Source organism: Opisthorchis viverrini, assembly GCF_000715545.1.
Source record: "Opisthorchis viverrini unplaced genomic scaffold opera_v5_185, whole genome shotgun sequence".
Lineage (NCBI taxonomy): Eukaryota > Metazoa > Platyhelminthes > Trematoda > Opisthorchiida > Opisthorchiidae > Opisthorchis > Opisthorchis viverrini.
Genome location: NW_008751843.1, coordinates 396948 through 410757, shown reverse-complemented (window position 1 = coordinate 410757; position 13810 = coordinate 396948). Strand labels below are relative to the sequence as shown.

Genomic DNA, 13810 nt, shown 5'->3' with positions numbered 1-13810 from the left:
TATATATATATATATATCATCTCTTCCATTCACGAACAAAAAAGCATTCGTTCGTTCTGCTCATTGTTTTGCATACAGTTTTCACGTAAAATTCAATTCGCTTCCTCACTCAGGAACAGATTCTCCAGGAAATACTTCCGAATATATGCATAGGTCATATGATACGGTCTACATGATCTTCTACACTGAAGGAACACAGTGTGAACAGGCAGACGATCGGCATGGGTGTTACATCACAGGGACAGTTCCCTTATAGATGAAATCTAGGCATGTTGATGACCACTGCTTTATTTTTGAAGTCATGAGCCAAATATGCGGTCTTTAGGCTAAACTTATATTTCCTAACATATTTCTCAGCATAGTGATGATGGTGCTGCTTTTTTTATGTTAAACAATCAGGAGGGTGTTTTCTTAGGTTATGTTGGCGGGATAAAAATTTTTCACATAATTTTCACTTTTGTAAACTACGAAAAGACATCCAGAATGCTCTTTTGAAATCGTAAGAGTCTATTCGCGACATGACTATCCTAAGTGGATGCTCAACACAATAATAATTCTGACATTTTGACACAACTGACCTCGTCTACAACTGGGCAAAAGGATACGTATATTTGCTAAAGATATTGCTGTGCAATGATATCAATAACAGAAAAAACAACGCTGACGATACATGGAAGGGTTTTCAGCTTTTTCTAAAGTAGCTGCGGCGATACGCACTGACCGGATGTCCTGTTCATAACGAAATGAATCCAAATGTCGTTTGCGAATCCGCTTGGAATGCGTTGATGCAGAACATTCTGAAGGATCACACACATCGTAGGAAGAGTCAACGGAAAACTAAAGTTTCCAAAATGAAAAATGAAGCTACCGAACTAATTACCCGATTAAGAACGAATTCAACTTGCAGCTTCATAGCTGAGCCAATTTAATTGCGAGAATACGGTTTTCAGGTGTTATTTATTCTGTTTTGCGATGCCCGAATTGAGTGAGTTCACAAGCTGGTTTTACAGTAGCATTAGTTGGTTGTATCGGTCGCCGACACCTACGAGAACTATTTGAACTGCTTCAATCACTCTGTCTGGGTGCACGTTCACAATGAGAACAACTACCGGTTCGTAGTAAGGGGTATGTGATTAATCAAACCTTCAGGCGGTCGGGAGCTGCCTCTGGCATCATACGATATCGCACCTGATTATAAAGCGGTTCTGCTTCGTTCCTCACAGCGTACATGACTAAAAATTGTGGTTGGTGACATATTCTAGATACTTCAGGACTTTCCAAAAGCAATCTAAGATTGTTCTCCGTCTCAAAACTAATTAATTAGCTCTCTCGATTGAGAAAATTGTCACCATCTTAGTCTCGAAATCATCAGTAGTGAAAGTAAACTAATGACCAACGTTTGATGTTGCAATATCCTCCAGTGGTTGCGCAAATGCACCGTCCAGGTTTCCTTGAACTCTAATGCGGTGAAAAATCACTATAGTTGGTCCGGAATTATGTCGCTTTCTGGAAACTGTAGTGGCTTCCAAGGCTTCTTTTTATCTTTTCAACAAATTTAAACTTGCGCTCTCAAATGCTGCCACTGGTGTAACAGTGGATACTACTGATGAGGCATGTGAGTAACATGCTTTATCGTAACTCCACTTTGCATCTATTGGAAAGTGGGATTTATTACGGAATTTGTGGAATTGTTTTGCAGCATTCATTTGCGCTTGACTCATAGCTAATGGATATTCAAGAAAGTTTAGGAAGACGCCTTTCAGAAGAAGACGGATATTCAGTTTTTATAAACAATATTCATATGAGAGATTTGCTTCCCCGTCCAATGGTCTGTAATTGCTCAGTTGTTTTTTTTAAGTTACCCCGCAGCAAAGGCCTCCCTTTTTTGGTGCCGTGACGTCGTATTCTTGCAACTGGAATGCTCATCGCGCGAGCTTTTCGCGAGGATCTCCGGTGGTCCTCCAGGAGTTTGTGATCGGTTTCGACATGAAATCTGTGTCCAGGCAAGTATGGCCTCCACTTATCCAGGGCCCAGACGATCGCTAAACATTCTTCCTCACTGTTCGAGTAATTCTGCTCCTAGAAAGTACAGCAGATGATCACATGAAAAACCTATACTTCACCTTGTGAAAATGGTAATACCCTCATACAATATTGAGGTTTCCTCATAGTATTTCCAGGAAACAGTAACACAGATACAGCTTACGCTAATGCCGGAACTGAATGAATGGGAGATAGAAGGAAAGAACAGAATAAACAAATGGCAGTTAGTTTCATGTTTTAGTCACTGCGGTTTACAAAATCGAGTGATACAGGTTCCACGACCTACACTAAGGTCAAACTCGTATGTGTGAAAGCTTTGCGCGGACGCATCTGTTTGGCATATAAAGTACGGTAACTCTAGGCCATCTTACCGCAATAATTTCAAGCATGATCGAGAACCACTTGTTTTGCACTGACAGTGGTGCCATCCTTAGACAACGTGACAGTTTTCCAAGTGCCAGCTTCTCTGAGTGACCCAGATCATTGAGATATTCGGATCACACGTTCGCAGCTAGACGTAACTTGAGGTACGTAAACCTGCCTCCTCCTAGCTGATATGTCTCATGTTTTGTATCTTATTCGTAGCGGTCCCGTCTATATTTGACTACTGCTTGTTGTGTATGAGCGTGGCTGGAAAAATTAATGACACAAGTACCACAACGAAGATAAACTCCTTCATGTGATCACCCGTGAGCAATCACCTTCAGTTGAAGTGGTTGCTGTTGCTATGCATATATTCATCAAAAGGAGCTCTTTGGGGTCGATGGGAGGTCTCGAACGCATCTCGGTCAGGGAGGATATACAAGGCTACAGCAGTACAAAACGAATTATTTCCTCCTTGTTTAACAAAATAACCGGCGATTTGTCACACAATGACCACAGTTTCCTAAATGTTCTCGGGGTAGCGCAGTGGTTCAGGCGGGAACTTACTGACCGGAAAGTCCGTGGTTCGAACTCAGCCTCTGCACCTCAACTTCTATATAGGCTTGGCCTCCGTAGCCTTATCTCAGACCGCGTGCCTCCTTCGGGTGGCACGGCAATTACGCACAGGAAGGATGTTACGACAGAACCGTTACATATCATCATACTTTATGATAGTATATGATGGCCTCTGAACAAAACTTAGCGAACTTGAGACTGTAGTGTCAAACATTTTAGTTCAAGATGCAGACGGATTGGTATTTTTAACCGATAGGCTTACGGATCTATAAACAAGACGATCCTTATTTTGGCAGCAGACTGCCGTTCATTGAATACGCTAAAAACAACAACACTAAACATATAACATAAAATACTAGTTCAGCCACAACACCCTTTTGGTGCTCAGCTGCCATGCTACCTGAGGGAAGCAGTAGGACCGATGTACCGGCGAGTTGATCAAGCCCACACAGGAGCAGTCGGCTAGCAGAGATTGGGTTCGAACCACGGACCTCCCGGTTAGTGAGTTCGCTCCTAAACCATTGAGCTATCTTGAGTCCTATAAACCAGCACTTCAGAACTGTCGCTGACCTTAAAGTGCTTCACAAAAGAATACCAGTGTTAGTGGTGTTATTAACTTGGTGTTGACGTGGTGTTACCAGGAGATTCAGCTGCATTTAGGCCGAATCCCTATTTTATAATGGCATTCAACTGAACGTTTAGTCTATTGTTTCAGTTGGGACGATACTCAAGTTAACAAGTTCAATCCCACACAAGCTTAACGGCATTCTTGCTTGGATTACGTGCATCCAACAAGTACTGGTGAAAACTAGAAGTATCGTTAAATAATTATGCACCATTACTTTACTCCTGAAGAACCAAAAGCATTATCATTGATAACGAATTGATTCGTCAAAGACCCGCACTAGATTCAAAATTTCCATCGACGAGATTCACGATCTCATTTTCAACGTTCCAGTAATTTTCAGCGTGCAACACATGTGCCGCTGTGCTCCCTGTGAATGATCACCAGTCCTTATAAAACTGGCAGTGTGAAGCCGATATTCAAGGAATGGACCGGACATCGCCGAGGCCAATCTCACTCAAACTCCTCGGCAGTATCTATCCACGGGAAATTCCAAAAAGGGAACAAAAGAGGGATCACAAATGAAGAACACAGTTTCCGTAGGTATGAGAAGCATGTCTGAGTGAAATCCCAAAACGGACACAGAATATCACTCAGTTCGGCCTTAATTGGATATTTGTCGCTATGGTGCCTCAACCTTTCTTCATACATTACCATCATCTAAGTTCCATTGGTTTCCCTCTATTCTCAGATACCGCATTCCGTCCTCAAGAAACTGTTTACTGCATAGACTGAACTTTTTACCAACAGTAATAAATATGACACGCATGGAGCCTCTCCTAGGTCTTCCACGCCCAGGTGACATGGTGCTTTTTCGAGTTTCTTAACGACAGACTGCAAAGCGTCTATGGATTAGTCACTTTGACTACCAGAACTTTGCCTGAAAAATCAAAGGCTGGAATACAAGGATAAGGTTTATACTAACGCATTAGCTGGATGTGGGTGTATTCCCATCGTCGAAGCCTGCCAGCTAGGTGATAAAACACCGGAAGCTAAAGTGATTGTGTGGTGATGTATTCTAGCAGTGCGGCAGAGTTTTACTTGTTGCCTAGCCTTTTTATTCCAAATATATATATTACGACTGTACTACAAGTTCCTCTTCAGACTATTGCTAAGCTTAATCAATTGATATTTCGTCCTGTCAGAGAAACCAATCTATGCTGGAAGATCAAGAAGCACTGTACAGCTGTTTCCTTCTCATTGAGGATCATCAGCACTGCGAATTTCAGGAAAATCCAAAGAGTCTCGAACTCACGATCTCCCTGTCAGTAGTTTGAACACAACCGTTCGGCGTCGAGCGGCTAATCAGCAGTCTGATTTATCTTCACTTTGACATGACATAGCGCCGCTGATCCTTCAGTCACGTGATCCGCATCACGCGACCACACACGCGGACTGGCTCCTCGGGTGACGACTTCTCATAGGGAAGTTTCGCTCATCGGGTGAATTTTATTCTTCCTGTGAGCTACCAATGGACAGATGGGAGTTTGCGCGTTTGAGACTCCATGGGTTTTCGTGAGATTCGGACTGCTGATGATCCCAAGTAATGATGGACCAGCTGTGCGGTGTTTCTCGGCTTTTCAGCATAGATTATCTTTACTTACAGGATGAAATCTCCGTTGAAATATGCATCAATAACCGTCAAAAGCCCATTAGAATATTCCAGTATGATACCTTCTTAGTACCATTCCATTTCTAGATCTCCAACTAAAATTTCTGCTGCTCTTCGACGGCACATTCCCATTTACCAGAGGCCAACGGTTAGTTTTTGACCGAGTGTACGCTGTCCCAAGTACTCCAGATGTCAGGATACGTTGTATCAATTGAGCGCAGGCCGCCGGGATAATAATCATCATTCATCGACAACCAGATTATCTCTTACCACACGGCAAATTCGCCGTCTAACAGACGGCTTTGCGTACACTGTGTTCCATAATTATCTGGTCATTACAGGTTTTTACTGCTCTAGCATCTCCCGCGTGGAGAAAGGTTGCCGACAAAGCTGGAAGTAGTAACCGACCATTTTGTCCGCCATTCGGAAGTGGTACACTTGCAGATGAATTGCTCGCCTACTCTAGCATCAATCGTCCCCGTGGGCATCGTATGAGTTAGCAAATTAGGCATCAACAGGAAACCCAAGTGAATCCACCTGGATTTCTCGTTTATTCAACTTACAGACCTGATTAACCTCAAAATGGGAGAAACCGGTAGTTGGCTATCAGAGGGATTTCCGCAAAGGTAGTGTGTACTGAACGTTCTTGTTCAGTAAGCACGAACACCACAACGCCGAGGTTAGTGGCCTACCGGCGCTAACTTTGATTACATTTTAATTGGCCTACCTCGTGGGTGAGCTTTGCTTGCATGGTAAAATCCATATTCACGATAAAAACGAAAGTAGTGAACAAAACTTGCTATCTTAAATTACTTCGCCTGACTAGTACGACAACAGTTTATGAAACCCAACAGAAATCACATGATCAGTTAGACAAATTCACGGGTACATGTGTGAAAGGGCAGAAGGGAACTCAAAGGTCAATGGGTCACGGAGTTAAATGAATTCCATCATTGTCAAGCATGTGGAGGACAATGGCATATTAGCCAACTTAAGTTCAAAGGTCGTATAAGCGATCATGGACAAAGAGCATCTCTTCAAAATGATATGGACAGTGCCCCTGAACCGATCAAAGCTGGAACGATTCAGGCTGTCATAGATTGCAGAAGCCATCAGAAGCCGGCTACGTAACCCACAACTCTGCGCCTAAAAGAAAATCCAGTGGCCTTAAGTTTGCCTATGAACAATTTTCTTCCACAAGCTTGTTTGCTGATGACAATTCATGTGACTTTGTGACCCGTTGACCTTGGAGTTCAGTTGTCCCCTTTAAAACATGCAACTGTGAATTAGTCTGACTATACACTTGACTTCCGTCGGGTTCAGCATAAGCAGGTGAGGTAGTGACCTGAAGGACCATTTACAGAAAACAAGTTCTGGCTACACTTCAGAAGGGCCTGGTAAACAAACTACCGACTGTTTACCAAGCCCTTCTGAAACGATGACTCTCAATCGGTTCCGTCGGGTTCAGCATAAGCAGGTGAGGTAGTGACCTGAAGGACCATTTACAGAAAACAAGTTCTGGCTACACTTCAGAAGGGCCTGGTAAACAAACTACCGACTGTTTACCAAGCCCTTCTGAAACGATGACTTCTCAATCGGTTCCAAAACTTTTGCCAATTAAATGGAGTTCTGGTTAGTTTTACCATGAATTTCACAGGTATCTTTACCCGTCATTTGGCCGAAAATCTTGAGGGCAATCAGTGAATAATCGTTGCGGTTGAAGGACGAATGGTGCACTTCTGACCACAGGTTGTAAACGAGTGGAGTGTTCACAACTCTCACAGGGAATCTGTAGTTTTGGTCCATTCTAAATACTGCAGGCTAGTAACTGTCAGCAAGTGTGAAGCAGCCGCGCAACTTTTCCAATTTGCAGCTCGGATCAGCTATATATATAGTATATATTTAGTGAAATACATAATTGAAATACCATGTTGAAATAGGTCCGTCGATAATCAGCTTGAACAATGGGTGGGTGGATAGAATGAAGTGTTTTCGCAAATTGACATTTCTCCAGCATCGAGTCTTTTAAACCGAGTTGAAACTTGGTACAGTCTCTTTAAGAGTAGAAAGATTTGCTCAAGCAGGAATCCCTAAGAATACGTGTTTCGGGAAAACGGATGTCTAGCCAGGTTTATCGAGGGACATGAAACCAAGGCCTCCAAAAACGATTGAATACCTGCGCCTACCTTTACACGTGAACCAACTGGTCAAGTGTTAACTAGAAAAACATAAAAACTCTTCGTGATCAGGTAACGTGTCCTTCATACATTGCCCGGCCAAGAAATGAAGGAGAGTGAGTGCCTTGTCAGACGACGTTGATCGGTGCATATCAATTTTCTTGGTCCCGTGAAGCCTGCCATATTGGCCAAGCAGCTGTCTACAACTACATTAATGTCTGAACAGCCAAGCTGAATCCTAGAATGGACGAAGTAGAGTTGACAGCTTGGCTTTATCCCATTTGTTGTACACCACGGCTTTAGAGGCCACCTACTAAAAATTTGCCGAAGTCTATCAGAATGGAGTTTGACAGTGGCACACGGACCCATCAGCCTGAATTTTATGTTGCAAATCAATTCGTACACGTGTTAGTGCTCATGCGGTAGACCAGACTTCATATGGTGATGTAATTCAAAATACACTTTTTATCCAATCACGAGTTGACCTTTGATGGATGAATTTTCCATGAGACGTACAAGTCATCGATTTAAGTATGTGCTACCTATAGGTCTGCCTGACGAAGGGATACCGGATAGCAATCGTTTACTTGATTTGTCTTCTGGATTCTGTTTGCAACACCGGGAGCGATAGTGTGAACTGAAGTGGTTACCGGAGCGCTGGTAACGGGCCTGTTCAATCGTTTCCTTTCGTACACACTATGTATTCTGTCGCGTAACAGTTGAGGGAATAGACCGGAGAGATCTGAGCACCGGCAGTCGATTTGTCCTTGAGAGATAGAGGAATCAGTTGAGTAGCTGAGAGGTGGTTTGACAGCATTGTTGGGACATGGAATGTAGAATCCGACTTAGCCAGTCTACCGTCATATAAACTTAGGTGTTGAAGGTTTAGTTCCATGTGTCTGTGACCAGTGAGAATGCTGTGAATGACTTTCGTTGATCGTTATCTTTTCGCATCTAGCAGGTGAAATTGGTCTTGATAAGTCGTATATCAGTATTCGATCCTGTAAAGGGACTGTGCTTTAACATGCGAGACGATTCACTAACCTTAGTAATTCATCAAAGTGCATTGGAGTATTCATACAACACACACTTCCGGATTGGTCGATAGAATCAAGCGTGATAAATGGACTCCTGGTTGTGGCTTGGAACAAATGTGGCGGTTCATACCTTAAAGTGTGGTCCACTGTGGTAGTTTTACTGCCTCGTGATCTGGTTTAGTAACCAGAGGCTTTAGTTGAGGACAATAATTGTACTTCTGAATACAGGATCCATGGTAGTACTCATCCAACATATTACCATTAGGTATGGGAACGAAATTACGTTTATGCCACATCGGCCGTTGGGAGGCGTCAGTCGGGGTTACCTCATTCCCCGAATGAAGCAAAACATGCAACTCCTGACGTCCGCCATCTTCCATTGTACTCTCATAATTCCCCTCTTGTCCAGCCGGATAATAGCCCTTCCGTAGATCCTAGCTGTAGGAACGATAGTCAGATACTCAGGATAGTGACGGATAGAACCCCACTACTCAGAACCCGTTTTTACTGCGGCCTTAAAAATTCAAACTGTTGAGCAGATTGGCCAAAAAGCCACTACTGTGCACATTCCAGAAACTTCATTGAGTTATCTATGCTGTACCTCTGATAGTAGAACAAAAATTCAAGTGCAGTATTTAGGCTCACGGCACACACAAAGTCTACCTAGACACAATCGACCACGAACTCTAGGTGATGATGCAGCCGCCACAATGGTTTGGGCCAGTGTTGGTATAGGCTTCAGTTCACACGCTCATGCTTCGTCACTCGACTGGATTGTTGCAAACACCCGCCTCTTCCCGTCAACTTCCTAAAGAACTCGCACGTCCAAATCCTGAATACTTTGTCTATATACCAACTAACCGCAGTTTGGATTCATTGGAATATGACCTTTATCGATAACTAACCAACCTTTTACACCGTGGAGAGTTCAACTGGTTTTAGTGCACAATTCATCAGAAGTGTGATTAATCTAAACAGGAAACACAGTGACGTTGGTGATCGCCTTTTTGCAACTGTGCTGAACACCAGCTGTTATTTGGCAGCACTGGATATAGGCGCAGTGCCTCGCAGCTACTGAGTAACTTTGAGGTCAAACTGATCAAAATAGCCATCAGCCACCGATCGTGCGGACTACATAGCTCAATTCAGATCACGCTCTCGTTCGATACCGATTTACATAAACGTTCTCCGGTATGCCGAGGAAACGAGTTCCTTAGCAGCAAAAAAGTGCGGTGAGCCAAAAGTTAAGGAAACATGTCAAAGCTTCTATATAATGCTTTATAGGTGCTTTATAAGGAAAAGATAACCACACCTACACATATCACTTGAAGCTCCATCTGTGAGGGGATAGTGAACTCTCCGGAAGCTTCTTCATAACTAGTGGAGCTCATCAGGACCGCCTTTTCCTCTCGTCCGCTTTTGTCATATACGTTACCACAGAGGGTCCACATGGAGGTAGTATGGATTTGGGTTTCCAAATCAGGTCCACAGAAATACTAATGGATATGGATTATGCGGATGACATCGCCGTTACTTTACGATCTTAATGCGCACAATCTAACCTGAACAGAGTACGAAAGAATGTCGCGTGTTTCAGCACGCAGCATGCATCCTCAAAGTTTTGTATGTCACTTCACGATTTCCTGTCAGTGTTTTTCTCTGAAACTCCAGAAGGATGGATTTGAGTCCTTTTATCACACACCTTGGCAGCTGAATAAACCCTGATCGGACTAAAACGGGTAAGGTAAATGAGCGCGCAGACGAGGCATCAGCATGCGTCAGAAACGAGTTTCGTTGAAGATAAGGGATCGTGCAAGGCAGCTGTAAGAACGGTTTTATCCTGTCATTTTAAAAGCTGATCTATCCGACCCGAGGGCGTTACACGTGCTCAAGCGTCCGAACATCGGAGTTTGCATAGATGACTACAGCGTGTACCGAATAAAACGGTGAGTACGCGGTAACGGACAAGTAAAACGTATCAAGTTAAGCTGGTTTGGGCTATACACTACAAATAACTAACTATCATTCACCAACGAAGGCGTTGCTTTCCGTCTGAAACTACTGTTGCATAAAAGGTTACGGGGAACGGGTCGAATTGGTAACGTGAAATGAAGGCGACAACAATCCCGAACCAAAAAGTCAACCAGTTGCTCGATTGATATTCACTTCAGACGAATCTGCTCATCAAGGAATATATGAAACAGGGATGAGGATGGGGGCATCACGGTCAGATGGTGCATAACTCCAACATAGAAACGGTCGTCCCAAGTAACCGCGTCATTTGTGCAAAACGGCATGTCTGTGAAATGGTCGGTTTTGTGAGATAACAGAAAATCAGTTAGGAGCGACTAGGCCGAAAGAGATCGCCCCGAAAAAAACTGATAAAATTCGGAGGGATTCCATAACATCAGACCTAAACAGAAGCGTCGAAACCATGCGATTACATTGGGAACATCAGCCGGGATAGCAGAAATACAAATAGAATCATGGTGTCTTAGACTCTCTGCGTTTGGCAGTGTGAAGTGAAGAAGGTCGTAGGCTTGCCGGCTGGAGTGAGGACATAGATGGCAAAGCATCTTCGGCAGTGTAGATGCGTAAAGGCTGTTCGTAATCAGACCTGGTGGCACCAATAGAGTACATGTTGCCATAGCTTGAGGAGGTGGGAAGGGTGCCGCTGGTAGACGGTAAATGCGGACCATAAGATATTGGCGTATCGGGGTCGAAAGATGATTCCATTTTTGCTTGGTGTGTATGAGATCTGATTAAGGAACGAGAAACAAACAATGAGGGCAGAGAAACAGCTAGGTGGCAATATTATTACCAGTGAGTTTGACGGATTACTCTGAGTACGACTGAATAGTTAGTAGGGTACTGGCACAATGTAGATGCGGGTACATCTACTTGCGAGCGTAAAACGTTTGGACCACCAAGGTAGTCAAAGTAAAATGTCACTAAGTATATGAGTATACGGGGTAGGTCAACACTAGGCTTCGAAAGCCAGAATAATTGGATGGATGTGCTCGCCCAGTGCGGTGAAACATACGATGCGCATACGAGCGAGCATGCTACAACCACTCCAATAGTGTATGTTGGATGCAACTGAACAAACCAACGTGTTCACGACTGAGCGGTGTGGTTGGTCTGCCTGGCACCTCGGACGACAACGACACCAGTGTCCCCACTGTGTAGGTGGATTGGTACATCTATCAGGACTGCTATCAGAAAGCAACCACTGAATGCCCGAAATCTACTGGGAGCCTCAGCTCCGCAGATGCTGATCTGCCTGGCACCTCGGACGACAACGACACCAGTGTCCCCACTGTGTAGGTGGATTGGTACATCTATCAGGACTGCTATCAGAAAGCAACCACTGAATGCCCGAAATCTACTGGGAGCCTCAGCTCCGCTAGATGCTGATCAGACAGGCAACGCCCCCTCACTATGCAGCGCTTCACATACTTGTATCAAACTCAGACAGCGAGTCGGCGTTGATCAAGGTCAGGTAACGCCCCCGCAATATGCAGTGCGTCATAGCCTCGTACCAAAGCCAGACCGCGTGCGTCAGCACTGGACTAAGTTCAGACAGTGTCCCTCCAATAAATACCTTGAGACCGTCGTACTTTCGAACTCGCACGCACTCACGCTCTCGCACTCGCTTGTTCGGAATATAGATATTGTGTTCCCTTCTGTGAGTCTTTTTTCCGGCACTAGGCACTAAAGCGGGTCAGCAGCTAGATACGACAGATTGGCGAATCAGCGGCGCTCAGTATTCGTATAATGTAGTTGAATTTTCGAAAGCTATGACGTGTCCCTGATGGACTAAAGCAATCGGACAATTGAGTTCAGAGTACCAGTCAAAACTTCTGCTTAGGCATCCCGGGGTCTTACCGATGCTGGGAAATTACTTCACCAGAGGTATGTTTACTTCACTGAACAATGAAATTTAGTATGCTGCAAAAATATAAACGTAGATTAGGATGGTTTTTGGTTTGAGCACATGTACAACAAAATGCGATATTTTGGCGCAAAAAGTTTTACTCCACTCGTAAAGGTTTTGCAGATGAGATAATCGTGCGACTAACGGGCACTCGAATCAGCAGATATAACAACTATCTGCTGAGGTAGCGCCACGGACGCATGGAACTCGCTGGACTGAGATTCGATTTGTGGAATTCACAGTAACACCATTCTCGTTTGGACAGTCCTCCTCCAGGCACGGCCGGAGATATGCACTAAGCACATTAATAGGGGAAAACTCGGATCCGGCGCCACTTCTTTTTTGTGCAGAATAACCAAAAACAGGAAGAATGTCCAAATGAGTAATGTGAGTGCGAATTGTGGAAACGCCGTAACCACACGATACGTACGATGTATTGTGCGGAGGCGCATTACCTCAGATAAGTGACACAGAAGTTTCGCATCAATCAGTCTCTACATGGTAGTAAAGGGAGCATCACCGTCTACCAAGGAGTGTAAAGGTTTTTGGAGCGACCCACCTAGAACCACAAAGCAAAGCATGAGTTTAGACGTCTCCTCAAACCAACTATTTATCGTGACATCATATGCAATAATAACGTGATACCGGTCTTCCAATGACAAAAATTGTTAATGGTCTGCTAGTCTGATACAACACCAGATTAGTTTTCCAAGGAAGGGAACAAAAACAGAAAAACTTCGGTAAAGTTTACGTGAAAACACGGGAGGTTTGTTAGGAATAGTTAGAAAGGAGAAGCGTATGAACTAGCATAGAAGAGAATTTAATCAGTATCTGTATACAAGGCTCTGTTCAAATCATACTAGGTGACCTTTCCCTTGGATTTTCATAAGCATCCACACATTCGACTATCAAACTATCATGGGGAAAATCGTAGTGATATCTGGGCAGTCTATCAGGCTACTCACGACACAAGACCAAGTGTAAAACGGGGGAACGTTCTTATTCACAATGTAACTCCTCCTGTCCCGATATGATTATTTATGGGTCACTGGGATTGCACGTCCGGATCGCTAACATATCGTGTGACGTGTGGTTAAACTGTGTTTGTTCTCTTCTCTCGTAGTAGATGCATTTTCATTGCTTAATTTTCCGCATTCCTCGGGATAGACTGTCGTCCAACTGTCTGGTGACCGAGATATATTGCAAGTGTATCAGGGCTTCAAAAAAGGTTGGCAAGCAAAATGCTGTTCTTGTTCTCTTTGACCCCTCCTGTTTGATGTCTCTTTTTCAGCTGCTGCTCATTTGACCTGACATTTGCTGAAGCTATGTAATCCCCAGCCTTGTTGTCCAGACTTAGGAACGTACAGGTGAGAAAATGTCGTTAGTGCCAACTGTGCCTTATGTGGAAAGGCGTGCCATGTAATGTCCATCTGTTTGCTG

The 13810-nt window shown here is 43.9% G+C and overlaps 2 protein-coding genes across 2 annotated transcripts in view; both read right to left on the bottom strand.

The window, feature by feature from the left end:
• T265_07799 (hypothetical protein) overlaps window positions 1–9884 on the bottom strand; it is a gene marked incomplete at both ends in the record, with an annotated part of 17563 nt that extends 7679 nt beyond the window's left edge. Inside the window, 2 exons of the mRNA XM_009173419.1 lie at window positions 722–837; window positions 9750–9884. Coding sequence (XP_009171683.1) covers window positions 722–837; window positions 9750–9884 — 251 coding nt within the window. The remainder of the gene's footprint in view (window positions 1–721; window positions 838–9749) is intronic.
• Window positions 9885–10582: 698 nt separating this feature from the next.
• T265_14391 (hypothetical protein) overlaps window positions 10583–13810 on the bottom strand; it is a gene marked incomplete at both ends in the record, with an annotated part of 49777 nt that continues 46549 nt past the window's right edge. Inside the window, one exon of the mRNA XM_009173426.1 lies at window positions 10583–11191. Coding sequence (XP_009171690.1) covers window positions 10918–11191 — 274 coding nt within the window. The remainder of the gene's footprint in view (window positions 11192–13810) is intronic.